The sequence below is a fragment of the Ochotona princeps genome, chromosome 20 (assembly GCF_030435755.1).
Source record: "Ochotona princeps isolate mOchPri1 chromosome 20, mOchPri1.hap1, whole genome shotgun sequence".
Taxonomy (NCBI): Eukaryota; Metazoa; Chordata; class Mammalia; order Lagomorpha; family Ochotonidae; genus Ochotona; species Ochotona princeps.
The window spans coordinates 24,735,737-24,763,385 of record NC_080851.1 but is presented as its reverse complement, the minus strand read 5'-3'; the positions used below and the strand labels follow the sequence as shown (position 1 = coordinate 24,763,385).

The window sequence follows — 27,649 nt, the reverse complement described above, 5'->3', positions numbered from 1 at the left end:
TCATCCTTGATGCTCTGTGGCATAGCTGCTGCCCAGACTATGTCATCCATCAGGAAAGCTGCTGCCTGGGGTGTGGATGGGATGGGGGTGATTACTGGGTGAATCAATAATAAGGGATCTGACTTCCTCCCTATGGCATCCCTCCCAACAGGGTGCTGCACAAGGCCGGGCTGCCACGCTAAGGCTCAAGGGTGATGTGTGAGAGGCCCCTCCCACTTGCCTCACCTGTGCCGTTCCCCGCCTCCCCATCAACCATCAGCCATAGCACCCCAGACCTCAACATAGCAGACAAAGTCAGTGGACCTTGAACCCCATTGGCAGTAGCTGCACGCGGTGGTGAGGGTGAGTTCAGCCCTAGCACCATGATTCCCAAGGCATCTCCCCAAGGAAACCACATGCCTGGCTGCTGAGGCCAGGTTGAGAGGCCTCAGGGACTGCCTCAGTCTCAGCCGGACCCTGGTCAGAGGGGAGGCCTGCAGAGGAACCACCTGGAGCTGGCCCTGGCTGCAACCATCAGGCCCTCCCCTCACCCCCGCACCCCATGCCCACCACCCCCTGAGAACACCCCTGCCCTACAAGGTGATAGACCAGGATGGGACTCCGGGCCCCCAGCGCACTCAGAGCCAGCTGGCACCAGCAAGGAGCATTTCTGAGTTTTATTAACAAACAAGCTGTTGCTGTACTCCGTTGCCCATGCCTGCCATGGTGCAGAATGTCCCAGCAGCATGCTCTTCATTGAGGGTTCTGCCAGCTCTGGGCTCTACCCAGGGTCACAAGCAAACGTCCCTTCTTGGGGAAGCCAGGAGATGGACACCCCCACCTGAAGCCAAGGCCACAACCTAATTTAGGCTGGCTGTCCTCAGGCAGGCAGGCAGGAGGCAAGCCTTCTTCCCGGGCAGGCCTAGGTCTCAGCCTGTGGCGTGTGGCTCTTTGGATGGATGAGGGCAGTGGCATGTGTCAGGACCAAACCAGAGGCCCCGGAGTGAGTCACATCTCTGCGCTGTCCACAGCTTAGTGGGTACTGGACAAACACCATCACGGGGCAGGGGCTGAGGGGCGGGATGCAGGGAGTCCTGGGCAGGAAGGGATGGTTTAAGGCACAATGTTTTCATTTGCTGAGCCCCTTCCAAGAATGCAGGCACCATCTGTGCACCAGGAAAGTGGCTCAGGCCATGATGCCTGTGGGCTCCCACTGGTGCTCGGGTCAGGCAGGTACAGGGGCCAGTCTTGTCTGTCCTCTTTCTTACTCCTTGTGCTTCTGACGACAGTATTTACTCAGTGAAGACTCCAGTTAGTACAGTGGCATGCTCCGGATCTGCAACATCTCCAGCAGCTCACAGCCACGCCCCCTTCCTGCCAAGTGCAAGGTGCAAGGTGAATGGTGCGCTGACCTCAAGAATGCATGCACCGCCCACAGGCCCAACTGGCCCTGCAGCGGCTGCCAAGATAGTCAGAAGCAGATAATCCTCTTCTCCTTGGCAAAGGCTTCTGCCTCCTCTGGCTCTATCGGGTTGCCATTCAGACTGTTGGAAGGGACAGAGGAAATGATTCACACAATTAACTGAGGCTCACAAAGGCCAGCCTCAAGTTGCTCAAGTCCCTGCTCGTCTGAGACACAGAAGCAGAGACCTTCCTCCTGCTGGTTCACCTCTAGCACTAAGCACTCATAACAGCTGGGATTGGGCCAAGCCAAAGTCAGGAGCCTGGAACTCAATCTAGGTTTCCCACGTAGAGCATCCGGGACTCAAGGGCCTGAGCCGCCAAGGTCAGGTGTGCATTAGTGGGAAGCTAGAATTAGGAGAATACGGGGATTCAAACCCAGACACTCTAAGATACAGAATGCCGGTGCCCCAAATGGGGTCATAATCGCCAAGCCAAATGGCAGCCCACTTACCCAGGCCTGAATACAGGGACACTTTGCAGGCTGCCCTGTCTCCCTCTCTGAGTTGATTTTGTCATCCGTCCCCAGAAAGCCTTTGCTCCACACAGGGACCTTCATCCTGGGCTGGGTCTCACTGTCTCTCTCCTGAGCCACTGCGATGTACCATCAATCAAGCCTAAACACCTGCTCTGGACTCCTAGGAGGTAATCTAGAACATCCAGGAGCGATCTTTCTCCCAAGCAGCTCCATGCCCAGTCCTCTCTTGCCTCAAACTCTCCAGCTACTTTTAGGACACAAGCCAATATACATAAGATGACCCCCAGACTTCCTGCAAGTCCCAACCTCATGTGGCCCTCTCCGCACCCTGCGGGCCCCTGGCAGCAGCTCCAGGACACTCCTCCCTCCTTCTTGATTTCTGTGAGTACTGCTTCACTGTCTCATCTCAAAGCACTAGCTCCTGTGTGCCCCATGGCTTAGCCAGAATGCCACCTGGTTCTGGAGACTTCCCCCAACTCCTCATTGGGAACTGGCCTGCTCCTGGATAACACCCTTCGTAGTTATAAGGCAGTAATTACTTGAGTGGTTTTCCCTCTATAAAGTGAACCCTAGAAGGCAGGGCCTTGTTGTTCAGCACAGGCTCTCTGTGCTCCACAGTACCTGGCACTCCAGGTGCCCAGAACTCAGAGAATGAATGGATGCCCAATGTTGTGTGGTCTCAGGCCCTGTTTTATGGAGCTTCTGGCTGGGAGGCACCTCACATGAATGGGAGAACAGTCAGCAGCTCCATCCCATAGCCTCCATATGTTATCAACAGGATCCTGTCTCAGTCGTCTACGGAAGTGTATTCCAAAAAATATATATTTTGGGAACCAGCATAGATTCAGCAGGTTAAGCTACTGTCCATGATGTTGGCATTAGCTATGAGCATGGATCTGAATCCTAGCTGCTCTCCTTTAACCAACTCCCTACTGGGGCTCCTGGGAAAGCAGCAGAAGATGGTCCCAGTGCTTGGTCCCTGCACCTATATGGGTTGTAGCTCCTGACTTCAGCCTGGCCCAGCTCCAGCCATGGCAGTCATTTAGGGAAGATCTCTCTCTCTCGCTCTCTCTGTAACTCTGCTTTTCACATAACTAAATCTTTTTTAATGCTTTGATCATGAAACCAAACAAAAACTATCTTTTTAAAAAATGTACTTATTTGCAAGGCAGAGTTAAAGAGGGGGAGGGGGACATGGAGAAGACAGGAAGAAAAGAACTTCCATCTGCTGGTTCACTCCCCAAATGGCCACAATGGAGACATTTGAGGCAGGAGCTTCTTCCAGGTCTCCCATGCAGTGCAGAGTCCCAAAGACTTCAGCCATCCTTCTCTGCATTCCCAGACACATTAGCAAGGAGCTGGATTGGAAGTGCAGCAGCTGGGACTTGAGTGAGTGCCCAAATGGGATCCTGGTGCAGCAGACAGCAGCTTTCACTGCTACACCACAGTGCCGACCCTTGAATTCATTTCACACTGTGAAGCAGCATCGAGGCCAGCAAGCCTTCTTCTCTCACACACGCACATGCATGCCTGTACTAAGATAAGGACCCTGAGACTTCCCCATGTTACACTTAGTGCGTCCTGGTGTTCTAGTCTCAGTAAAAAAAACCCTCGATACACCCCAGCAAACTGTCACCAAGTCGACAACCCACTGCCAAACTCCAAACACAGCCTCAGGGCAAGCATCTGGTGCAGTAGGTGAGACGCCCACACCTCACACTGGAGTCCCTGGCCTCCATGCCCACACCCAAATCCCAACTTCAACCACCAGCTGGCGCAGGTACAGGGAGGCAGCAGCGCAGCACCAGCTTGAGCCATCAGGTGCCTCATGCGCGTGGGAGACCTGGGTGTGCTTCCTGGCTTTGGCTATCGTGGGCATTAGAAGGATCCAGTGCACACGCTGTCTCTGTCTCTCCTCTCTCTCTCTCTCTCTCTCTGTCTCTCTCTATATATACACACACAGATATTCACAACCCTGATCACCCTGCCTGGCGGAAGCAGGTACACAGGTGGGGCCACTACTGCCCCTTCAGGAGGACAGCCTGCCCACTCTGCGGGCCTCCCCCAGGCTCACCCCAGCTGGGTGATGACGTGACCAAGCAGGCTGCTGAGCATGGCTGAGGGTGGGAGACTCGGGGCAAGACTTGCTGAGCAAGCGGCAAGTTCTTGAAGCTCTGGAGGTGGTGACAAAGCCCAAGTCACTGCAGTGCAGTGCAATGCAGCCTGGTGCTTCCATGTGACCCCTCCCCCTGGCGAGCCCACATGGCCACCACTCAGTTACATGGGCCCCAGGATCCTTCTCCCACTCCACAACAACCCCAGGAAGGCAGATGAGAAAGGAGTGCAGAGACAAACAGACCATGAGTTCAGCCTACTCTAGCTTCTCACAGGGGGCCTTGGGGTGCCTGACCCCATCACCCTGGGCCTCAGCACCCACATCTGTGACACTAGAGAGGACAACACTCCTCCCCCAGAATGCTGGAAGAAAACCCCAACACCACCACATGTCATGCCAGTCAAGGAGTGCCTGGCCAGAGTAGCTGGGACAGGTGCAAGAGGGCACTGACCAGATCTCCAGGATGCCCGTGTTTCTCTGCAAGGCCTCCGCCAGCTGGGCAGTCCCCTTGGCCGTGATCTGGTTCTGGATAAGCCTGAAAGAAGCAGAGACCCGAGGTCAGACACCTCCCTCAGCCCCGGGCCAAGGTGGAGGGAGTGCAGAAGTGGCCGCCAGGGAGAGTGAAATGAGGCAGGCAGGGGACCTGGGCCCACTTGCAGTGTCCCAGCAGAACCATCAGAATAAAGGGCCATCTTTAGATAGATTGCTTTTTCACGTGCTTTAATTTTTTAAACATTTATTTATTCGAAAGGTAGTGTTAGAGAGGGGTTGGAGAGATGGTGACAGAGAGTACCCCTCTGCTGGGTCACTTCCAAGATTGCCACAATGGCCAGGGCTTGACCAGGCTGAAGCCAGGAGCTTCTTTTGGATCTCCCACACAGATGCAGGGGCCCAAGGGCTTGAGCTATCCTCCACTTTCCCAAGTCAATTAGTAGGGAGCTGGACTGGAAGTGGAGCAGCCAGGACTTGAACTGGTGCCCATAGGGGATCCTGGCATTGAGGGTGGAGGCCTTACCAGCTGTGCCACAATGCCATACAGCCCACAGGGCAGCTTTCAAAGTTAAGCAGTTGCTCACTAGTCATTTGCTGCTTTGGGCAATCCAAAGCCCTCTACTAGGCCCATGCCCCAAACCCCAACATCCCAGTGGGCCATTCCTGATCCCGGTGGAAAAGCATGAATTACAGGGTCCTTAAGACCACCCCTAGCCCCCATGCTCTTGTGCAGCAGCAGTCCAAGTGTGCAACAGAGGGTTCAGACAGCTGCGGAACCCCAGATGGTCCTGAGACACTCACCCAGATGGCTATATGGCAATGGACGCTGCGTCCCGCCTCACCGCCCACACCAGTTGCTTGCCGAATTGCTTGCTGCTAAGCCACACCCTTGGATCCCGGGCACCTACCCTGTCAGGAAGCTGTTTCAGTAAGTTACAGGAGTGGCATAGTGGTCAGAAGTGCCTCTCACAACCCCCTGCCTCCACTGCTCAGCTCTGAATCCTTGAAACAAAACAATCTCTCTGGGCCTCAGCTGTGTCCTCTGTCCAGCAGGCAGCAAATTAAAACCCCTGTGCTTTGAAGGTCTCTTATCGAGAGGAGGAAACCCCAGAGCAATACTGAATGCATCTGCACATCCCTGGGGATCTGGCGTCTGGGACGGTCACAGGACTCCCTACAACCCAGTAGCCACCGCATCATCATGCAGCCCAATTTTAATAGGGGCAAAGGACCTGGAGATACTTCTCCCAAGAAGATACTGCGATCGCCAACAGGTGCGCAAAAAGACAACAGTGTCCGCCACTGGGAAAAATTCAAAGCCATGTGACTGCCACTCACCCACAGGCCTACTTAGTTGGATTCAAACAGATGGCCGGTAAGAAGTGATGGTGAGGGAGTTGGGAAACTGGAGCCCATCGCTGGTGAGAACCGGGACCTGGAAGATGGTATGGAAGCTGGTCTGGTGGTTCTCCAGTTCACTAGACAGCTGCCAGGGAACCAGCAGTGGGCACAGACCTAAGAGCCACATGGATGTGTTCACACCAAGACACAGACCCAGAGATTCACAACTGGCAAAAAGGAACCACCCAAATGTCCCCTGATCCATGAAATGTGGAAATGTCCCCACAGAGAGATAGCATTCTGGCATCAAAGCACATGCTCCATCCAGCAGTGCAGGTACTGGAGGCTCTGGGTTGAATATCTGACTGACTCTGGCTCCTCCCTCTGGCTTTCTGCTCATGTAGACCCTGGGAGGCAGCAGCCATGTCCCAAGCAATTGGATTCCTGCCACCTCCATGGGAGACATGATCGCCCACTGGCATCTAGGGAGTGAATAAGTAGACGTCATCTCTACCTTCCCTCTCAAATAAACAGAATCTAAATGGAAAAGAAAACCACTGTAGCACTATACCTGGCTACAACACAGATAAGCTTTGAATAGGCAGAAAGACAGGAAGTGGGTCTGTGGCTATCCAGGGCTGGGACAGGAGGATGGGGAGTGAAGACTGGGTGTATGAAAGGTTTCTTGTTGAGGAGTGAGCACGGAAAGGTTTGAGAGCGATGATGGCAGGACCCCGTGAGGTCATCTGATCCTCAGGACTGCACACATCCCAGGGCCGGTTTTGATGCTATGTCAGTGCCACCTGGATGGAAGCACCTATTGGGACAGTGGCACAGCCTGGGTTGCTAACACTCTGTAAGTTACCATAAGTTCTGCAGCGTCTGGTTGACCTTCAGCATTTCTGCCATGCTCTCTGCCGCCTCATCATTGAGTTCGTTTTTGGTCAGCCTAGAAGGGAGAGGCAGTGTTACCCAGGATGGCCAGCCTGGCAGACCTAAGTCACGGAGCTTACGGAGGTGGGGTCCTGGGCTCCAGTGGCACCATTGAGTGCTTGCTGAGCACCTACCTGACAGCCAGGCCCAAGTCATTCCTGATGTTAAGTCCTGTCCCCAGCCTCCCTTAAGGAAACCCTCCCCACTTCCCTGTCCCTTGCTGGGCCCCTAGGGAACAAGCAGCCTTGCCTGCTTCTCAGGGCTCCACTGGCACATGCTGAGCAAGTCCCTGTCCCCAGACCCCCCAGCCTCCCAAACCCCACCACATCAGCCTGCATCCTGCTCATGACCTGCTCGTGAAGGACTGAAGTTCAGTGACCAAAAGTTCAGGAAGTCTCCTGATTGTTGCTAGAGCAGATGCGGTCTGGATCAAAGCCAGAAACTTCTGGGTATGAGCAGGTGAGAGAATGAGGAGGAGGGATGAACAGGAAGGACCATCCTGGCCATTCCCTGGAGGGCAGTTGGGTAGTGTCCATCCACGTCTTATGAGGTAACAGATGACCAACAGGTGCACAAAAAGTTAGCCTACAGTGTGCAGGGATGCATAAGAATCTGCACCTTACACCATAGCATGCAGTATTATCTGTCAGTATGTAAAATCTGCACACATTTAAAGACCTAGCAGTTAAAAAAAATCATCGACGGAACACACAGTGAGCATCTCATAGAACGCGGTACAGAAGGCAACACAGGGCTGGTGTATGAGAGGGCCCCAGAGTTAGGACTTCAGGGCCTACATTTGTGACTATTGTAGAAACGCACGGGGGCCCTGCGTTTACTGATTATGCATACCCTGCCCGTGGCTGGCGAGGACTGCAGTGTGCTGCTTCACGTTTTCCTAGGAGACAACTGGGACCCCGAGGAGGTAAGCCAGCAGCCTGAGACACCCCTGCCACCCATACAATAGACCCGGTTGGAGTTCTTAGCTCCTGGTTTCAGCCTGGCCCAGCTCTCACTGATGTGACCATCTGGAGAGTGAACCAGAGGATGGAAGATCTTTCTCTGTCTCTCCCTCCATCTCTGTAACTCTGCCTTTCAAATAAATAATAATACATTTTTAAAACCTAGATATGTTACTTTTCAAAATGTTAAGCTTGTCTGACACAAAAGAGAACTGCATTTACTGATAAGAACTTCGGGCCCAGGTCGCTTCCCTGATGTTCAGGAAAGAATTCAGCAACTCCCTAGAAGCCCTGAGCCAGCAGCAGATGGTGCAGGGCAGGTATGCTACCCCTCCCTCCCAGTCGAGATTCAATGATGCAGGCAGAGACAAAATGCAAATAAAGACCAAAAATGACCACCTCCTCACCCCAGGAAAAGGGAACAGCAAAAAGCAGCCTCAACAGATGACAGGCCTTCAGCAAGTGCCCTGTGTGCAGGGGCCGCGGGGAGGACTGTAGTTGCCGGTGACAGAGGACAGGTGAGCTACAGCACACAGGCCAAATCCACAACGTGGGGACCTTGGGCAGGAGGAGGCTGCATGGGAGAAGGCAGGAAATTCAGAACCAGGGCATCGAAGTTAGACTCTGCCAAGCATCTCCAGAGTGTCTGTGGGGGCCCTTGTCCAGTGACCAGCCTGACTGTTCTCAGCAATGAAGCCAGAGGCTGGAAAAGTAGGACCCTGGTTCTGGTCTCCTTCCATAATCGTTTGTGCTTCCGAAAACAGAACACAAAGTTAAATGATCGCCATCCCTCTGCTCAGACACCAGGCAGCGGTCCAGTCCAGGGATAATTCCCAAGATCCCACCCTTCCAGGGGTTCCCACAGCCAGTACCAGAATATCCGCAGGGACGTGTTGCAGCACAGGGCCTGGGCAAGGCTCTTCCCTCCTTCCACGGTGATGCCGTTAAACGCGAGGCTGGGAAAGAAAGCCTAAACTAAGGTATCTGGGACACAGGTGCGTGTGGGATGCAAGCCTCCACTAGCATGGGGGCAACTATCAGGCTGAACTGGTGAGGAGGCAGGCATGCCAGCAGCAGCAGCAACAGTAGGCAGGATCATGTAACCAGAGCCACCCCCCAACCCCAGCTCAGGGTGGGAGGACCACTCCAGAAGAGGCTAGACAGGAGATGGGCTGACAGTGGGGCCTGCTTCTAGAACAGCTCCTAGCCCCCAGGCTGTGGCAGGCGGTGGCAGCACAGCCTCAGTCAGCGAGACCTGGAGAAGCTCCTCTTGCTGTCGGCTGTGCCGTCTAGGATGCTGCATCAGGTGTGAGGAGACAGGGGCTGAGGCCTGGATGCAGCAAAGGCTCTGGAATTTGCTGGAAAGCAGCAGCCTTCAAGTGGCCCTGCCCTGGGGAATCCCCCAACCCCAGGGGTGTGTGGCCATGGCCAAGGGCTGCAGGCGTCCCTTGTCCTGACCCAGGTGTGAGGTAGAGGGGCTACAGTGAAGCTCAAGAATGGTGGTGGGCTTCACTGCATTGCCTCTTCTGCATGGCACCAGAACTGGAATTCACAGAGAATGCAGAGATGCAGGCAGGCAGACCCTTCCCTGGGACACAAGCCTGCTGCCCTCCCACACCCCCAGGCTCCACAGAGTGACCAGCCTCTCCCCTGCCCCGCTACCAGGGGACACACACCTGACATTAGTGCTTACCTCAAGTTTCTCAGGCTGGGGTGGTTCCTGAGGGCTTCAGCGAAGGCTTTGGCACCTTCATCCCCGATCTGATTGCCCCACATGCTGAGGATGGAGGAGGATGGTGAGGGTCGGCTCCCCCAGGGGCCCACGGCCCAACTCCTGCCCGCTGGCTGCCTAACATCTCAGACTCAAAGACAAGAGCAAGGCTGAAGAGCAGGGGCAGCCCTGGGAGCAGGGAGCTGCCAGCAGGTGCACAGCTGGAGGCCCTGGGGGACTCCTGTCTGGGAGTTGGAACTGCTGATCGTCACAGAAAGAATGTTCTTGAATTTGCAGACCTGCAGGAAGGCCACTTGCAAGTGCTGCATGCCCAGACACCCCTCAGACTCAATGTTCCAGGGAGGTGAGAGTGGGCTACTAAGCCACACTCTAGGGGCTGCTGTGGCCTTGGGGAGACTTGTGAGGACAAAGCCAGGTAGTCCCTCCACCAAGAGCAGCACATCAGGAAGACCCAACTCAAACAGGCTGTAGGGAAAGGCGCAGGCCTCCCATCCCAGTTCTGCCACCTTGGGCAAATCCATGATGGTTTGGACCTCAACCTCCTCCTCTGTCCAATGGGATTGATAACAACAATGCCTCGTTGAGCTTTTACAGGGACTCAGCAAGTTAACAAATGTAAAGCCCCAGGACAGGCAGAAAGCATCAGTTGCCACAAGATGAGACAGGGCGCAGGCAGGGGGAGGTTCTGTCTGCAGGTAACAAAGCGCCCTGTCTGGTCCACTCCCGATCCAGCATGCCCGCAGCCATGCTCACACCTGGCCAGCTGCCTGCCCTCGTCCTTGCTACAACTCCGGAATCAAAGTTTCAAGTACTCTGCTTTAACAATGTGCACACTGGACAACATAGATGGCTTCATGTCTTTACTAACACAGAAAAACACTCCTGAGATGAGACTAAGTGAAAATAGAACGATAAATTCTGTGCATAGAAGGGTGGTCTCCGCCCATATTTAAAAAGATAGTAAAAGAGAGAGAACAGAAAGTGGAAACTCAGGTGAGCTCAAACATTAATAATAACAATTATTTCTTAGGATATTCTATTTTACCTATTTCTTTTTATAATTCAACAAAAAGAAGAGTGATTTGCCAGGAGGCCAGGATGGAAACTGCAATGTGATACCACCTACACCTATACCAGGATGGCTGCTATCAAGACAACAGATTACACATTGGGCAGGACTGGACCCCGTGTGCCCGGCTGGCAGGAGTGTAAAATGCCACAGCTGTGGTGAGAAGCAGTGGGGGGCACAGGTCTTCAGACTCCAGACCATGACCACCATGTGACTCAGCCTCTGGACACAAACCCCAATTGGCCTGGTGCTTCAGATGCTCTCGGGATGGCAGCACCTTGCATGCCAGGGCTGCGAGGCAGCAGCCACAGCTGAAGCAGCCAGGTCTTTGCTACAAACTTAGGACTCAGCAGAAGCCAGTGGATGGAAGTTCAATTCCTCCCCGCTTCCTCTCTGCCTGTCACATTGAAAACAAAGACAAAAACACAATCAAGAAACACAGCTAAAAGGCAAGTCCCATGTGACTCCACTTGCAGGAGGCATGCAATGAGTGAGCCACAGGGACAGGAAGCAGGATGGTGGCGGCTGGGGCTGGGGCTGGGGCAAGGGGGAACAGGAGGCTCATGGAGTCAGTTCTGCCATGAGAGAGCTGGGCGCTGCCCGGAGGCTGTAGTTACAGAAACATCCCATCATTCAGCAGAACCAGCCTGCACAACCCCAGTGGGTAAGATGGTGACTGTATGTTTTGTTTATTTGGCCCCATGGTGTCCAGCTGATGGTGGGAGGCACAGGTGAGCAGCCCCAGTCCAGGGCATAGAATGTTCGCTAAGTGCAGACATGGTGGCTGTGGAAGCTGACACGAGCAAGGTGGCACATCCATCTGCTGCAGGTGGCAACACTGACTCGCACAACTCGGTCAAGTCTATGCAACAACCCGACTCCTGGACACTTGGCAGGCTGCAGCCTGCCCACCACTAGCACTGACATCCACTCACCCAACATCAATGATGGAGCTGCTGTTCTTCACGGCCAGGGCCAGGTACTTCCCTCCTTCACTCGTTATTTTGTTTTTTCCCAACCTGCAGAAAGAGTAGAGCGCTGTCAGCTCCTGGTTGCAGGGGGACTCCAGCATGGGATGCCAGCCTCCTCAGCGGTGGCAGGCTCCAGGCTCCTCTTGGCAAGTGTGTGCTTTCTCCGAGGACACTCAGCAGCCATGCCGGGAACTCCTGCCCCAGAGACAGCCAGCCAGAGCTCCTCTCTGTGACCTAGCCACTGCATCAGCACCCCGGGATTCTCTGCATGAGCTCTTTTTCTAAAAGATTCATTTATTTGAGAGAGAGGTTCACTCCTTAAATGGTCACAATAGCCAGGGCTGGGCCAAGTCAAAGCCAGGAGCCAAAAACTCAATCCAGGTCTCCCAGGTGACTGGCAGAACTCAAGCACGAGAACCGTCACCCACTGCTTCCAGGCACATCAGTGAAAAGCTAGAGGGGAAACAGAGGCACTGGACTGCAACCACACAGGGCTGCAGCATCTTGCCGCTGAGGAGTGCCCGCTTCCAGTGGCCAGTGGTTAAGATGCCCACTGTCAGCTGGAACCAGGATGGACATGGCCCCAAGGCTCTGGGCTGACAGCTGGTCATTGTAATGTGTATTTTTTGAGAGCTGAGCGAGGGGGGCAATGGCACAAATGCAGGAACAGGGAAGCACAGAAACCCCAACCACAGCCCACTTACTTCACATGTGTGAGACTTCTACACTCATCCAGGACCTTGGCCACATACTGGGCTCCCACATCAGTGATCTGGTTGCTGTATAACCTTCAAAGAAAGCATGGCTGTGAGGCTCTTTTAAGTGAGGGCATGTGCCCTGCTGGGACAAAATGACACTGGAGACGCAAGCAGGTGGCTCAGGGACTCACAGCATGAGCGGACTTCAAGTCAGCGCCACTACCCCTCACGGCCTTGTGATCGGGTACAAGCTGCTTGGCCTCCCCTGCCTCAATTTGCCTGTCTGTAGCACAGGGTTAATCGTGGCTCTCTTGCAGGTTGTGATAAGAGTTTGTCAATGACATGACGCTGCTCGGGGAACTAAAGGACCTGGCTGCAGGTGGGTGGTGAGCATGGGCGGAGGAACCCCCTCCCCAGGTGGACTCCCCAACATCTCTCTTTCCATCATCTTACTGCTCCACTGCAATTCCATGATGTGGCAGGAAAAGGCTGAGGGACTAACTATGTGGAGGTTTCGTGGACTCCACAGTCACTCCAAAAGGCAGGGCCAGCCTGGGATTACCTATCCCACCTCGCTCCATAGTGGACAAACCAGAAGCCTGAACTCCAGACAGGCGGCCAGGGCCACGAGGTGGGCTTGGATAGCCCACAAGCCCTTATCTCACCCTCCAAAATCCCACATATCCTGCAAACCTGTTTTCTTTCTAACTCATTTGGTAACTCAAGAGCAGCCATGGAGGTCTTTTTTTGTCCTGCTTGATTTGACTACTCATGTATCATTGTGCACAAATATAAAAACACTTGAGAATAGGGTGTTAGCCCAGACCCCTGTGCTGCTGCCACAGCCACCTAATGCCTGCACTGGGTCTCAATTCGTGTCTTGCCCCACCAGCTGTGGATGAGGGATTCTGAATCCAACACAAAAACGTTATTTCACAGTTACAAAACTCTGTATTCCCAATGACTAGATGTGAAAACTACTCATCTAAAGAAGATTCCAGTTTCAAGGCAAGGAGGCAGAGGCCTGGTGAGACTGCACAACTTGCTCAGGCAGCTGCTGCTGATGCCAGAAGCAAAGGGAAAGCAGTCTCTCTAAGTTTATCTAACATGACCCTGACACCAAAGCCAGACCTGGAAACAAGAAAAAAAGAACACCATAGACCAACAGCCCAAAGAGCACAGATGCAAACACTCTCAACAGAGTACCAGCTAGTCGGCTCCAGCAACCTGTAAAAAGAGCTACACCCCAGGAGCCAGGGGCTGTGTCCCTGACTGCCGGCATCGTTCGGCACATGCAGATCAGCACACGTGACAATGCTGCATCGACAGATTGAAAGCTGAACACCATATGATCATCTCAACTGAGGAAGAAGCATCTGATAAAATTCCACATCCCTTCATGATGAAAATGCTCAAAAGTTAGACAAGGAAGAACTCTCTCTCAACCTAATAAGGGGCTCAGTGATAGACCCACAGTCAGACTGTAACACACTGAATGAGGAAAAGCTGAAGCTGTTTCTTTGAAGATCAGAAGCAAGACAAAAAAGGCCACTTTCAGCACTCTCAGTTATTATACTATTGGAAGTCTTAGCTACAGCAAAAAGACAAGGCAAAGCAGGGAAGGGCGGAAAGGTGGGAGGTAGTAAGGAGGTCAGACTATCCCTATTTGCCTATGAGATGATTCTGTATGTATATAAGGGGAAATTCAGAATACTTCAAGAAAACTGTTAGAACTTATCAGTGAGGTCAGTTTTCTGGATACTAAATTAACATTAAAAATCAGTAGCATATTTGTACACCAATAATGAACTCTCTAAAAAATTATGAATACAAAATAGCTAACACACACACATACACATACACATCCTACATAAGAATAAACTTAGCTGAAGAAATGGATGACTTCTAGGGCCCAGTGCAATGGCTCAACTGGCTAATCCTCCACCTAAAAGTGCTGGCATCCCATTAGGGTTCCAGTCCCGTGACCCAGCTGCTCTACTTCCCATCCAGCTCCCTGCTTACAGCCTGAGAAAGCAGTGGAGGATGATCCAAAGTCCTCATGTAAGAGACTCAGAAGAACCTCGTGGTTCCTGGCTTTGGGTAGGCTCAGCTCCAGCCACTGCAGCTGTTTGGGGAGTGAACCAGCTGATGGAAGATCTTTCTCTTGGTTTTTCCTTCTCTCTGTAAATCTGCCTTTTCAGTAAAAATAAATAAATCCTTTTTAAAAAGAAGTGGATGATCTCTTTATAAAATTACAAAGCATCGGGCCCAGCATGGTAGCCTAGAGGGTAGGGTCCTCGCCTATTAGGCACCAAGATCCCATTCGGGTGCCGGTTCTAATCCTGGCAGCCCCACTTCCCATCCAGCTCCCTGCTTGTGGCCTGGGAAAGCAGCTGAGGACGGGCCAGGGCCTTGGGATCCTGCCCGCATGTGGGAGACCCAGAGGAGGCTCCTGGCTCAGCTCCGGCCATTGGGGCTGCTTGGGGAGTGGGTCAGCGGATACAGGATCTTTCTCTGTGTTCTGTGTATCTGACTTTCCAGTGAAAATGGATAAATCTTTAAAACAAAACAAAACAAAAAATTACAAAGCATCAGTGAATGAAATGGAAGAGGTCATAAAAAAAAAACAGATAACTGACATTCACAGGCTGTTAAAATGACCACAGATTACCTACAGAGTCAATGTTTAGAAAAACACCAATGTTTTTGTTACAAAACTCCAAAAACATGCTACCAAGAGGCAAAGTAACCCTGAGCAAAAGGAGCAAAGATAGAGGTGTAACAATACTTGACTTCAGTAACCAGTCTACTATGGCACCAGCCAAGGAACAGATGCACAGACAACAGAACAGAATGTAGACACCAGGAACGAGTCCACATACTTACTGATTTTTGTCCAAGAGAGCAAGAAGATGTCTTGAAAAATGGTCAGTGCCTTTAGCCCACAATGCTGGCAAACCTGGACAACCACACGCAGAAGAATAAAACTAGACCCCTCACATCGCCCCCCAAATACGAGAAACAACCCAAAACAGATCAAGACAAAAGACCCCAAACTATGAAACCACCACACGAAAGCATAAATGGACATTGACGTGGGCAAAGAGTCCTTCAGATATGAGTACAAAAGCACAAGCAATGAAAGGAAAACTTAGCAAACAGGAGTCTGTCAAACCAGAACCACCGGCAATCTCACTACTGGGTACTCATCTGAAGGGACTGGGATTTGTATGTCATGAGCAGCTGCACCCACTCCCCTGTTCACGGCAGCCCTGTCACAACAACCAAGAAGTGGAGACAACCCTGATGCTCACCAGTGAATGAAGGGACAAAGATAATGGGGTACAGGTACATGATGGAATACTATTTGGTCATGAAATGCCATTGAGTGTTATCACAAGGCCATGGGTCCAGTGTCCTTGAGAGAGACGTACCCCAAGTACGTCAGGATCTTGTACTTGGTCAGCTCTTCAGCCAGCACTTTCACACCACTATCTGTGATCTGGTTCACGCTGAGTCTGGAACAGAACACATGAGACACAGACAAGTCACAGTGGTGCCTGTTCAGAAGGAGCGGTCAGTCACCCCACGAGGACAAGGTGGGGGCAAAGCTTGCAGGTCCCAGAGGTGGATCCATCCTAAATGGCTTCTCCAGGCAGAACCACAAAGACAAGTGGGGCCAGATGCCTCTACTGCCCCACATGCACACACAGCCAGGCCCTCTCACCAAGGGAGGGTGGGCAGCTGCCTTCAGTGGTCTCTGGGATGTAGGGGCAGGGGGAGCATGGGGAGGAGCACCTTGCCATCCTGTGGGCAGGCTCAGGGATGCCAGGTATCCCAACTAGAGTTGTCCCATCCCAAGAGAGTCCTCATCCAACAAAGTGCAGGCCAGGGGCCAGGAGGTCCTACAGCAGGGACAGTGTTGTGTGGGAGAAGGGTCCCTGCAGCGACACTCCCCGAGTGGAGGAGGGGCATGGAAAGAAGGTCGTGATCGTGCAAGAACTTGGAACATTTCCTGGACAAGGGCCAGACCAGAAAATCCCACCTGAGCAGGGCATCTGGATGTAGCCTCTTCCTTCAGGACTAAGCTAGCCTCTGCCATCAAACACCTGACAGCCTCACTCCTCTCCCTGGGCAAAGGCGATGTGAGGCCCAGAGACCAGGGGCCCTTGATGGTAAAAGGCCAGGCAGCCAATGCATTGGGCCCTACAGGCCACACAGTCTGTACTCTGGCTGCTGAGCTCTGCAGCATGGAGCACCATGTCATGACAGGTGCCCAAACAGTGTCGGCAAGCCCTGAGAAAACTTTTTATTTTATTTTATTTTTAAAGATATATTCTTTTTATTGCAAAGCCAGATTTACAGAGAGAAGACACAGAAAGACAGGCCTTCCATCCACTGGTTCTCTCTTTAAGCGGCCACAACAGCCAGAGCTGAGCTGATCTGAAGCCAGGAAACTAGGAGCCTCTTCTAGGTCTCCACGCAGGTGGAGCGTCCCAAGGCTTTGGGCCATCATCAACTGCTTTCCCAGGTCACAAGCAGGGAGTTGGATGGGAAGCAGAGCAGCCAGTATATGAACCAATGTCCATGTGGGATCCCAGCACGTGCAAGGTGAGGATTTAGCCACAGAGCCATCACGCCGGGTCCCTGAGAAAACTTTATGAACAAGTATGTCATGGCCAAATGGGACCCACGAGTTGGCCACTGCTTGATCTTCAGGTTACATCGAAACAGTCAGGCCACACTCCCTAGGCCCTCCTGCCCACTGCTTGGGGCTGGAGTATAGAGTGAACAGGTGCTGCATGGCAGCCCAGCTTGGTGGAGACCATTAATTACTCCCAGTAGCCACATGCAGAATCCCTCAGTTGTCAGCTGGGTCTCATTAAATGCTGCCCAGAGAAAGCAAAGCATGAGCTGTAGCTGAGAAGTTCCTTCCAAGAATGGAGTGCCCCTTTCTTTGTCCTTCTTCCTGGTGTCCAGAAGGTTGGCTAGATGGCTGGAGCTCAGGCAGTCCCTTGGAGGAGGGCATCTGGAGGAGGAAGCCAGGGAGTGAAGATGGCAGAGGAACAAAGCATGAGAGAGCCCGGGCTGCTGATGGCCAGGAGACGTGCCAGCAGCCAGGAACTACCCACCACCTCTTGCTCTCAGCAAAGGGATCTATGTCAACAAGACGTGGGTGTTTCTCTCTCCTTTCACCCACCAAGAGCTGTGTGAACCACTTAATCTTTGCATGGTCCAGGGAAGAACAGCACCTGTGTGAGCCAGTCACACCGGGCAGGCTCCCTCTCCTGCCGCGGGCACAGGGCGGTATGCTGGGTGTGCTCTGCCTGAGGCTGCAGCTGAGTCCACACAGGAAGAACGTACTCTAGTTTTCCCAACCCCGAGGCCAGTGAAGTCCTCAGCAACACACAGCCGCACTTCTTGGTGGGCATCGGTGCCCCAGGCCCCAGGTATCCGTGCCACATCCCCCACTGCCTCTCAGAAATGCCAGATCCCTGCAAGAGCATGCAACGTTGGTTTGATGGGGTAAGGCTGACAGAGGGCAACATAGATCCTCTCTCTCTCTCTTCTTTAAACCACAGATCAGAACACCACCATGCCAGGGGTTGGCTTTAGACTGAGGGTTCAGGTTTTAACCACAGGAAGCGGCTCACACCAGCTGGCACACGTGTGCTAATCTGGCTGGCAGCCCGTGCCAGAAGTCAGGGAATGCTCCTGCGTGCTGCCTCCCTTTTGTCTGTCTGAAAGGGTGGGCTCTGCACAAATTCCAAACCCACCACCCCCCAGACCTGGAGCACAGGACTAATTCCCAGTGATTCCACCCTCCTGTTTGCCAGGATGGGATTGAAGAAGGCATTACAAGAGGTCGCCCATTCCCAGTCACTAGGATCCAGGCCCTTCCTGCCTCCAAGTGAGGACCCTGCAGCTCAGAGAGGCTGAGCCACTTGCTCAAAGGTACCCAGCTGGGGCTGAGCCAGGTGCACCTGCTTGCGCAGCCTTGCTCCTTTACCCTCCTCCATCCTGAGATGGAGAAGAGCACCACGCTTGTTGCATGCTGGAGTGAGGGCAGCCCCAGGGGACATGAATCCCTAAGCCTGGCCTGCACCCTGGCCCCGCTACCGTCCCAGCTGCCTCACCTGACAACAGTGAGGCGGCTGAAGCAGGGCTGCAGCTCGCGTACACCATAGTCATTGAGATTGTTGTTGTCCAGGTCCAGGGCCAGGCGCTTGCGAAAGTGAAGCAGGACGAAGGAGAGGGCACTGCAGTCGGCCGAGCAGGCATTGCAGTAGGTCAGCTTGAGGTAGTTGGCACACATGCCACGGGCTGCCAGCTGCCCCACCTCCTGGCTCTGCGTCTCATAGATGCAGCGCAGCATCCACAGGAAGGTGGGCATGGCCTGCACCTGGTTGAAGCCCCCGGCCTGCACCCGGGGCAGGTTCTTCAGGTAGGTCCGCACACTGGCAAACAGGTGCACCCACAGTGCCTTGCGCTTCCTCCGCAGGCTCGCCAGGGGCACCAGGTGCTGCAGGAGTTTCTGCTTGGCCTTGGAGAGCAGCCCGCACAGGAAGAGGTTGGTGAACTGCAAGTGATCTTTCTTCTGGAAAGGGTCTGTCCTGACGGGGCGGCTGCTGCCCAGACGCTGGAAAGCAAGGAAGCGGGGATAGCAGGAGGAAGCAGCCGCTGCCTCCCCAGGTGGTGCCCACTCCTGGAAGAATGCCAGCAACTCCTGTGTGTCCACTTGGTCATCCACCACGAGAAAGAGGGCAGTCAAGAAGGCCTGCAGGGTGATGTGGAAAAACTCATAGGATGGTGGGCCACCTTCGCCCTCGGGGCCTGGCTCTGGTGCTGCCCGCAGGAAACCCAGCTGGAGGTCCTCCTCCTGCAAGGCACAGGTCTGCACCTGTTCTTGGCTGAAGACAAACAGACCCTTGGCCATGCCCCCATGTGCCAGCCGGCCCAACGCCAGCAGGCTGCGGCGGCCAGCTAGGAAGGTCTCCACCGTACTGCGCGTGTTGCGTTGCACCAGGCTCCTGGGCTGCATCTTGTTAAGGTGCATTTCGGCGACCAGCAGGAAGACGTCAGTCAGGGTCACAGCTTGATCAGGCAGCTGCGAGGAGGAGCCGCCGCCTTCACGGGAGGCGTGGAAGTGCTGGAAGCAACGGAAGATGATCCAGCAGAAGAGGGGCACGGCGCACAGGCTACACAGGTTGGGGTTGGCCTCCAGCTGCTCCAGCAGGCGGCACTGCATCACCCGCTCGGGGATCATCCTGCGGGCGTAGGCACGCAGGTGGCCCGGGGAGAAGCCGCGCAACAGCACCTTCTTGCGCAGCAGCTGGCGAGGGAGCTCGACGCCCGTGCGTGCTGTGAGCAGCTTGCCGGCGCCTTTGAGCAGCCTGCCACTGAGCAAGTTGGCCAGCAGGACCAGGGGGTGTACGGGCTCCCACGGACAGCAGCTATCAGGCGCACGGCTTAGGTCAAAGTCCGAGTGCAGCTCGTCCAGGCCATCGAAGGTGAAGAGGGCCGTCTGGGGAAAGCGCAGCAGAAAGGCAAACACCTCGCCGGGGTTGTGCTCCGGGTAGCAATAGTGCTTGAAGAGCAGGTCCTGCAGACGTAGCCTGTCACTCTCCCGGAAGCAGCTGAACGTGCGGCAGCGGAAGTGAAAGAAGAACTTGACCCCTGAGTCCAGCCGGCCCGAGGCCCAGAGGTGCTGCAGCCGCTGCAGCAGCATGGACTTGCCCACGCCAGCATCACCAAAAACGAACACGGTCTCACCCTGCTCATTAAGGATGCCCGTGCTGGGGTCCAGCAGGCACGCGGGGCCGTCCAGGCTGCCCAGGCTCTCGTTGCTGAAGCTGACCAGCTCCATGATGGTGTCCGTGTACGTCTCCTCCAGCAACATCTCCTCCTGCTTGCCATAGCACAGCATGAACTTGGAGTCGCAGCCCAGCTGGTGACGCAGCTTCTGGGTGTACCTGCTCACTGGACCAGGGGTGGGGGCGGAAAGGGAAATCCCGTCAAATGCGGAGCTCTGGGAGGAGGAAGGACAAATGCACAGGCCTACAAAACCCAAGGTCAAGGGCACTGCCCCTCAGATGCCAGCCCTTTGCAGCCCCAAAGAGCCAGCGTCCCACAGTCAGAGGAGCCCCTGGCTCCCATCCCTCTGCTTAGCTTTAGATTTAGCCAGCTAGGGAACGGGCATCTGGCTAGGTACTGGATTCCTGTGTCCTGTACTGGGAATGCCTGGGTTCAGGTCCAAGCTCCGCTATCACTTGCTGCTTCCTCCTAGTGTGCATACTGGGAGGCAGCTCACAGGATGGCTCAAGTGCTCGGCTCCTGGCCACCCACCGAGGAGGTCTGCATTGGACTCCCGGCACCTGCCCTTGGCCTGATCTAATGCCAGCTGTTTACACTTCTGAGACTGAGCAGTGAAAACAGGGCTTCTTTTAAAGGAAGGCAGGCCTTTTCCTAACAGTGTGGAAATGCTAATGTGTGGAACCAAAACTGGGCCACCAAGCAGGTTTACCACCCTCCCCCATCAACTCAGGCCAATGTCGGCATCTGTCTGAAATGGACAGAGTACAGGGAATTTGTGCAGAGCTGTATCGAGCCTTGTTGCTGAGTGCCCGCGACACCACGTGCACTCATCAAGGATTTCCAGCGCATGTCTGAAGCCGCACAGACCGCGCAGTGCTGGACTAGCTCCATCGCCCTCCCGACGTCCTCAGGGGCTGTGGGCAGCCTGGTCCTGCCCCGCCCTGGGCAGCAGGCAACCACCCATTTTTCCTTCTTAGGTTTTCATCTATACATGTATCTATCTGGCAGTGAGATAGGAAGGAGAGGAAGGGTGTGTGTGTGGGGGGAGGGGACAGGGCCAAACTGAAGCCAGGAGCTGGGAACTTATCCGGGTCTTCCAGATGGCGGGCAGGGACCCGATTTTTGAATCATCATCTCCTGTTGCCCCCAGGGTGTGCACTGCCCCCCAGGAGAAAGAGTCATTAGCCAGAGCCACACACCAAACCCAAGCACTGTGAAAGGGCACACGGGCATCCCAGCCGCAAGGCCCCCTGACTGCTCCTGACTTACTTCTTTCTCTGTAAATCTGCCTTTTCTAGGCATTTCATATGAATGGAATCCTACAAGATGCATGCAGTCTTTTGTGTGTGGCTTTCTGTAGAGTGAATCATGCTTTAAAGAGTTATTTATTTGAAAGGCAGAGTTAGAGAGAGAGGGAGAGACAGAGACCTTCCATCCGAGGGCTCACTCTCCAAATGGATGCGACAGCCGGGGCTGGGCCAAAGTCAGAAGCCAGAAGCTTCTTGGGTCATCCTCTGCTGCTTTCCCAAGTGCATTAACAGGGCCTGATCAAAGGTGAAGCAACCAGGACACAAACTGGGGCCCTTGTGGGAATGCCAGCTTTGCAGGTGGCAGGTTAACCTGCAGCACCACAATGCCGGCCCTGAATACTTTAAAAGCTAGTGAGTCCTGGCTGAAAAGGACCAGCGTAGAAGTCTTATTTTTTTAAGGAAGATTATTTTTAGTTGAAAGGCAGATTTAGCAAGAGAAGGAGAGACAGATCTTCCTTCTGCTGCTTCACTTCCCAAATGGCCACAATGGCCAGAGCTGAACTGAGTAGAAACTGGATCCAGATACTTCTTCTGGGTCTTCCACATAGCTGCAGGGGCCCAAGGACTTCAGGCAACCTCTGCTACCTTCCTAGGCCATAAATAGGGAGCTGGATCAGAAGTGGAGCAGCCAGGACTAGCACCGGTGCTTATATGGACTGCTGGTACTGCAGGTAGAGCCTGTTGAGCCAGGGCCCAGACCTCCTCTGGAAGAACTACTCATTGTGGGAATGTTTACCTTTTCGGGTGGGGACTGCAGAGGGAAGGAAGCAGAATGGAGCCTGAAGAGCAGGAAGCAGCTGTGGGGCTATTGGGTCCAAGAGCACAACCCTGACCCTTTATGGAAGGACCTTGATTCCCCTAACCGTACTCTGACTTCTGGGAACACTGTCCTTCACTCTTCCAGGTCAAATTGGACTCCTAAAAGATGAGAATCAGGGGGACCTGCATTGTGACCCACCAGGTTAAACCACTGTCTGTGACTGGCTTCCTGTGCTGGAGCTATGGTCCCGGTTACTCCACTTTCAATTCTGCTTCATGGGGCGGCAGTGGCAGATAACCAAGTACTTTGGGCCCTGCTGCTCACACTGAAGCCCTGGACAGAATTCATAGCTGCTGGCTTCAGCCTGACCCAGACCTCGCTGTTGCAGTCATCTGGGGAGTGAGCCGGCGCATGGAAGATACCTGCCTCTTTCTGTAACTCTTTCCAAAAATAAATACATAAAGGCAGCACCTGGCTGCAAAGCAGCGCATTTCCTCTCAGGAGATTGAACTGCCACTGTTCTGGTTGGTCAGTGCTCCAAAGTTCACAACCAGGCTGTGAGCGGTAGCCTAGCAGCTAAAGTCCTCACCTTGCACGTTCCGGGATCCAATATGGGCACTGGTTCTAACCCCAGCAGCTCCCAGTTTGCTGCCTGGGAAGGCAGTTGAGGATGGCCCAAAACCTTGGGACCCTACACCTGCGTGGGAGACCTGGAAGAAGCTCCTGGCTCCTGGCTTCGGATCGGGTCAGCTCCAGCCATTGGGGGTTGCTTGGGGAGTGAATCATCAGATAGACGATCTTCCTCTCTGTCTTTTTCGCTATCTGACTTTCCTATAAAATATAAATAGATCATAAAAAAATAGTTCACAACCACGTGACTGTTTGTCTCCTGCAAGACTCTGAGCTCAATGAAGGCAGCAATTGCGGTTCTGTCTTCCCCGATGGAATCCCTGGAACCCAGCATGCTGCCTTAGCATAGGCTGGGAGCATCCAAAACACTTGCTAAACCAAACCAGGATCCTGTGGTACTTTGGAAATAAAGGACTGACAATACAGCACGGAGAAGACTTTGTCTAGCATGGAAACTAGAAAGATTAAAAAAAAAAAGTACCCTGGATTATATGTACCCTTCAAAATGTCAGACCAGAAAGAACACACCATCCCTGTGTTTCCAGGGGCAGCTGTGCAGAACAAGCCCATGACTTGTGGTCAGCTCAGCTGCAGTCCTAGCTGCCAGCTGCCAGGGGCCATGCCACGGCGTGTCCAAATCCTGGGGCCAGGCTTGCGCCTTGGAGCTGACTTGTACCTGGGTCGGTGTTGATGATAGCTCTGCTCTGAACAAGCGGGGAAGGCATGAAGCCCACGTCCGCCAGCCATGGCCTGAGGTCCACATAGGCGTCCGTGAGCTGCTGCAGGACGTACAGGAAGAACTCGGCCACCTCCTCGCCCTTGCTCTGCACCATGTCAAGGATTCTGCGGACCTGGTGGCGACACAAACAAGAAGGCATGCACTGGCGTGGGGGCATCCTCCTGTCGGGAAGACCCCAGGTGGTGGGTTCAGGGCAGGGTCCCACCGGATGGTGAAAAGACTTAACATGTGAGAGGTCTAGAATCTGGGAGAGGGACCCTCTGAAAAATAAAACCTTTCAGCTCTTTGAAAGCAACAGTGTCCATAAACCTATGACCCATACCCGGAGGCCTGTCCACCCCCGAGTGGCCCTTCCTGTCTCCCAGCTCCTCGGAACTGAATGCCTTTGCTGTCTGGGAGAGGAAGCAAGCCCCTTCTCCCATGGCTCAGTGAGGTGGGGCAGCACAGCTGAGAGCAAGCCCCTCCCTGGTGGCTTTGTCTTATTTCAAAAGGCAAAAGGGGGGGAATCAAGAGAGTAGACCGAAGTTCATGTGTGCACCACCAGGCTCCCCCCACCCTAGAGATTGTTTTATCTTCTGAGGCCCAGCAGGGTCATGTCACATGCTGACCTGGACCTGTCGTGGCTCTAACCCCAAGGAGCCTCCAGAAGCTGATGTGAATCCACGGCCAGGAGACCTCAAGCCGGGCGGAGAGCTCTCTCCACTGCAGACCTAGTTTGGGACCCAGTCCTGGCAGGCCCCGAGGTGCACCCGGCCCTCTGAGTCTGAAGACACCACTGCAGGGGCTGGATGCCTGCTTGCTTTTCCCTGACTCCTCACTCAGTTTCTGGAAGCAGGTGTCGGGGAACCAATTCACAACAGTGAGCGCTCAGAGGCCAGGACTGGCTCTGCACCCAAACACGGCAGTGCTCCAAAAAGTTTGTGGAGAATGGAAATCAAAAAATAAATTTTGTTGCAAAAAAAAAATTTTTCAAAATCCCTGCACAGTTTTTTTCATTACATATATTTTCCATAAACTTCTACATTTATTTATTTAATTATTTACGTAGAAAGAATTACAAAGAAAGTGTGGGGGAGGGGAGGTTCTTCCATCCAGTGGTTCACTACCCTAGGTCAGGATGAAGCCAGGAGCTTCACCCAGATCTCCCACATGGGTGGTAGTGACCCAAGCACTCAGGTCAGTAGCAGGGAGCCGGAAACGGGAACAGAAATTGGAAACAGAGCAGCAAAAACACAAACTGGTACCCACAGAGAATGCCAGCATTGCAGGTGGTGGCTTTATCCACCAGGCCATAACACCAACCCTCCTCCATAAAGTTTGTGAAGATGCTTCATCTGCAAGGATTTGCTTTCTTTTTTTTTGGCATCAAAACAGACTTCTTTTAATTCCATTGCCCAACAAACTTTTTAAAGGACTGAAATGTGGCTCCAATAACCTAAAAACACAGACTCATTCGTCAAAACCCCAGTGAGAACTTCTGCCAGTGGTACTCAAACCCTACCCCCGCCCCTTCATTCAGATCAACAGGCAGCAAGCAGCCTCTTCCAGCTACCCAGGCTGGCATCTGGCCCACGCCCACCCCCGGGCCAGGAGCACCTTGTCGGGCTGGGTGGGGCAGGCACACACAATCTCTGCATCTTCCACCGAGAAGTAGTCGTTCTCCAGCAGGTTGTCCACCAGACACTGGGTGTTACGGATCTGGGTGACCAGCAGTTCCCGGTGGACTTTCAGCAACTTCAGGTGGGAATGAAAGCTGGATGGGTTTAGTTCCATCTCACTGTGGCCCTGCTTTTCTATAGCCAGAATAGCACATGGCTACTTCTCCTGGACGCATTGTTGGCTGCATATGTCTCCTGGAGGGAAAGGCAATTCGGATTCAAGGCCCAGCACTCCAGGGCCACAGCCTCGCCAATCAGACTCTGAAGAAATAAATGAAAATCATCAACACAGCAAATGTCATCCATGAAAGGAATCTCCCATCCTCCACACTCCTGCCACCTCCCACTGGGGATAGAGAGGTATCTCGAAAAATTTTATCTACGATGCATTAAAGAAAAAAAAAATCACAATTTACATAAATAAATAGATCTTTCAAAGAAAATCAAGGGATGAAAAGGGTGAGTGGCACATGGTTAGGTAACCAGTTAGGATGTTCACATCTTGTGTCGGAGTGCCTGGGTTTGCGTCCTGGTCTGGCTCGCTATTCCAGCTTCCTGCTAACACGAACCCTTGAGAGGCAGCAGGTGGTGCTCCTGTGGTTGAGTCCCTTGAGCCACCCACATGGGAGATGTGGATTGTGGACTGAGTTCCTGGCTCCTGGCCTTGACCTGGCCAACCCATCAATGCGTGGGAATGTGATCTGTCTCTCTCTCTTTCCCTCCCTCCCTCCCCCCTCTCTCTCTTTCTCTGTTCCCTTCTCCCTCTCAAATATATTAGCAAATAAACTGTTTTAAAAGAGACGAACATCATTAGTTACTATTCTATTCAGTTTTCTCTGTTGTGGTCCATTCTATAATTTCCCTTTAGGATCTACAACTTTAAAAAATGTGTTCCTTTAAGGCACACCAATGGATGATAGTAAACCTCAACTAGCAGTTAATCATACCTTCTCATATTCCAGGCATCATTCTTTGAAGGACCATAGAAGGTGTTCAAACAACATTTTCTCCTTCAATCTTTCGTTTCCTGCAAAACAGGGATTTTTGGAAAATAAGATTCTACTAATGGAGAATGAGTGAACGGAACCGGGGACAGTGTCCTTGCTGCACCCTTTCCTCATGGGACAGGCTTTGGCAAATGCTGGTCCTTCGGCCCCACAGTCTCACTTGGCTACTGTTAGCATCATCACTGAGTCTAACCTTTCCATGCATGTTTAACTGGTTAACTTGACCACTGTGAACTGTCTTTTAAAAACTCTACTAAATGGAATTTGATGTTACTGTTAGAAACAAAAAGATATCACTCACACAAAAGTGGAACTTTGCACAAAAACACCTTCATCGGAAATATGGCGACGGTCCTGTGAGCCTGGAAAGTCACAGGCTTGGGGCCTATTTCCTATCAGAAACATTTCAGGTAGTCTGAAGATGCTGTGGCACACAGCGGTTGCTTGCACTTTAAAAAGGTTTCAGCTCAGAAACCATAAAAGGAAATTACTTTCCCGGTGAGTCAGTGTTTCTAGGCAGTGCTGGGTGCTGGTGCTTGGGCTGCACAGCCGGGAGCAGTGGGAGCCACACAGCACCCAGCACTGCCTGATCCTGACCCTCTTCCCTTCCTGACCCTTGTCCCTCTATTGGGCTCACTCTGCCCTGGTCTCCTGCACATCTGGGATTCCCACAAGCACCGCAGTATGTCTACCCATGATTTTCCCATCATGGCCACAGACATCTCTGGCTGAGTTTTAAACTAAAGGAGGGAGCCTGGAACTCCATCAGAGTCTCAAGGGAGTAGCAGCGACTGAAGGACTTGAGCCTTTGTCACCTGAAGGGTGCCGATCAGTAGGCAGGTAGAATGGGGAGTGAGAGCAGAACTGGAACTGATATGGGATGCGGGCATCCCAAGCAGTGTGTTAACCACTGTGCCGTCTGCCCACTCCCATTCTGGGACTTCACCCAGTGTGCAGTTAGCTTGAGGCAGCAGTGAGTGAGTAAGACACAGTATTGGGAAGGGGAGCAAAGCAACTGACGGCTGTCCTGCCCAGCAGAAGCCAAGAGTGGAGCATCTCCTGGCTCCAAGACGGAATAAAGGGCAGGTCTGGTTGGGGAAGGGAAAAGGAAAGAGAGACAGAGATGGGGCTGGGCCAAGGCTGTGGGAACCGATCCCTTCCAGTGGATGAAGCTCCTTTGGGACAGTGTCATACAGCAGAAAGCCTCCAGCCCCAGTTTCTATACATGCCAGCTTCTGCTGTGGCCCAGCCCGGCCTGGCCCGACCAAGCATCCCATCTGGTTCTCAGGCACACCAATGGTTTCCCAAGTTGCCCCACCAGGCCCACTCCCGGACCTGGATCTCATGTGTGCCAGCAGGTGCTAGACCCCTACCCAGTATATTCTGCCCCTCCAAGTCTCAGCCTTTGTGTATGCTTGTGAATGTTGCGACCCAACCCCTCTACACCCAATTCTTGGGTGCACCTGCAGGTACTGCAACTTGGACCACCCTTGCCTAT

General features: G+C 53.3%; 1 protein-coding gene across 2 annotated transcripts; it reads right to left on the bottom strand.

Moving 5' to 3' along the window:
• Positions 1-641: 641 nt before the first annotated feature.
• On the bottom strand, positions 642-26,174 carry NOD1 (nucleotide binding oligomerization domain containing 1). 2 transcript variants are annotated; one of them, XM_058678015.1, is made up of 12 exons: positions 26,092-26,174; positions 25,083-25,405; positions 23,424-23,598; positions 18,370-20,212; positions 15,667-15,750; positions 12,239-12,322; positions 11,499-11,582; positions 9,456-9,539; positions 8,635-8,718; positions 6,733-6,816; positions 4,486-4,569; positions 642-1,523 (listed from the first exon to the last, which is right to left on the bottom strand). In XM_058678015.1, exons 2-12 carry the CDS (start codon positions 25,257-25,259, stop codon positions 1,451-1,453), a joined length of 2,856 nt encoding a protein of 951 aa, XP_058533998.1. In that variant the 5' UTR covers positions 25,260-25,405; positions 26,092-26,174; the 3' UTR covers positions 642-1,450. The 2 variants fall into 2 exon arrangements, with proteins under 2 accessions (XP_058533998.1, XP_058533999.1); XM_058678016.1 differs by lacking the exon at positions 26,092-26,174 and having other exon boundaries at positions 24,735-25,225.
• Between the last annotated feature and the right edge of the window lie 1,475 nt (positions 26,175-27,649).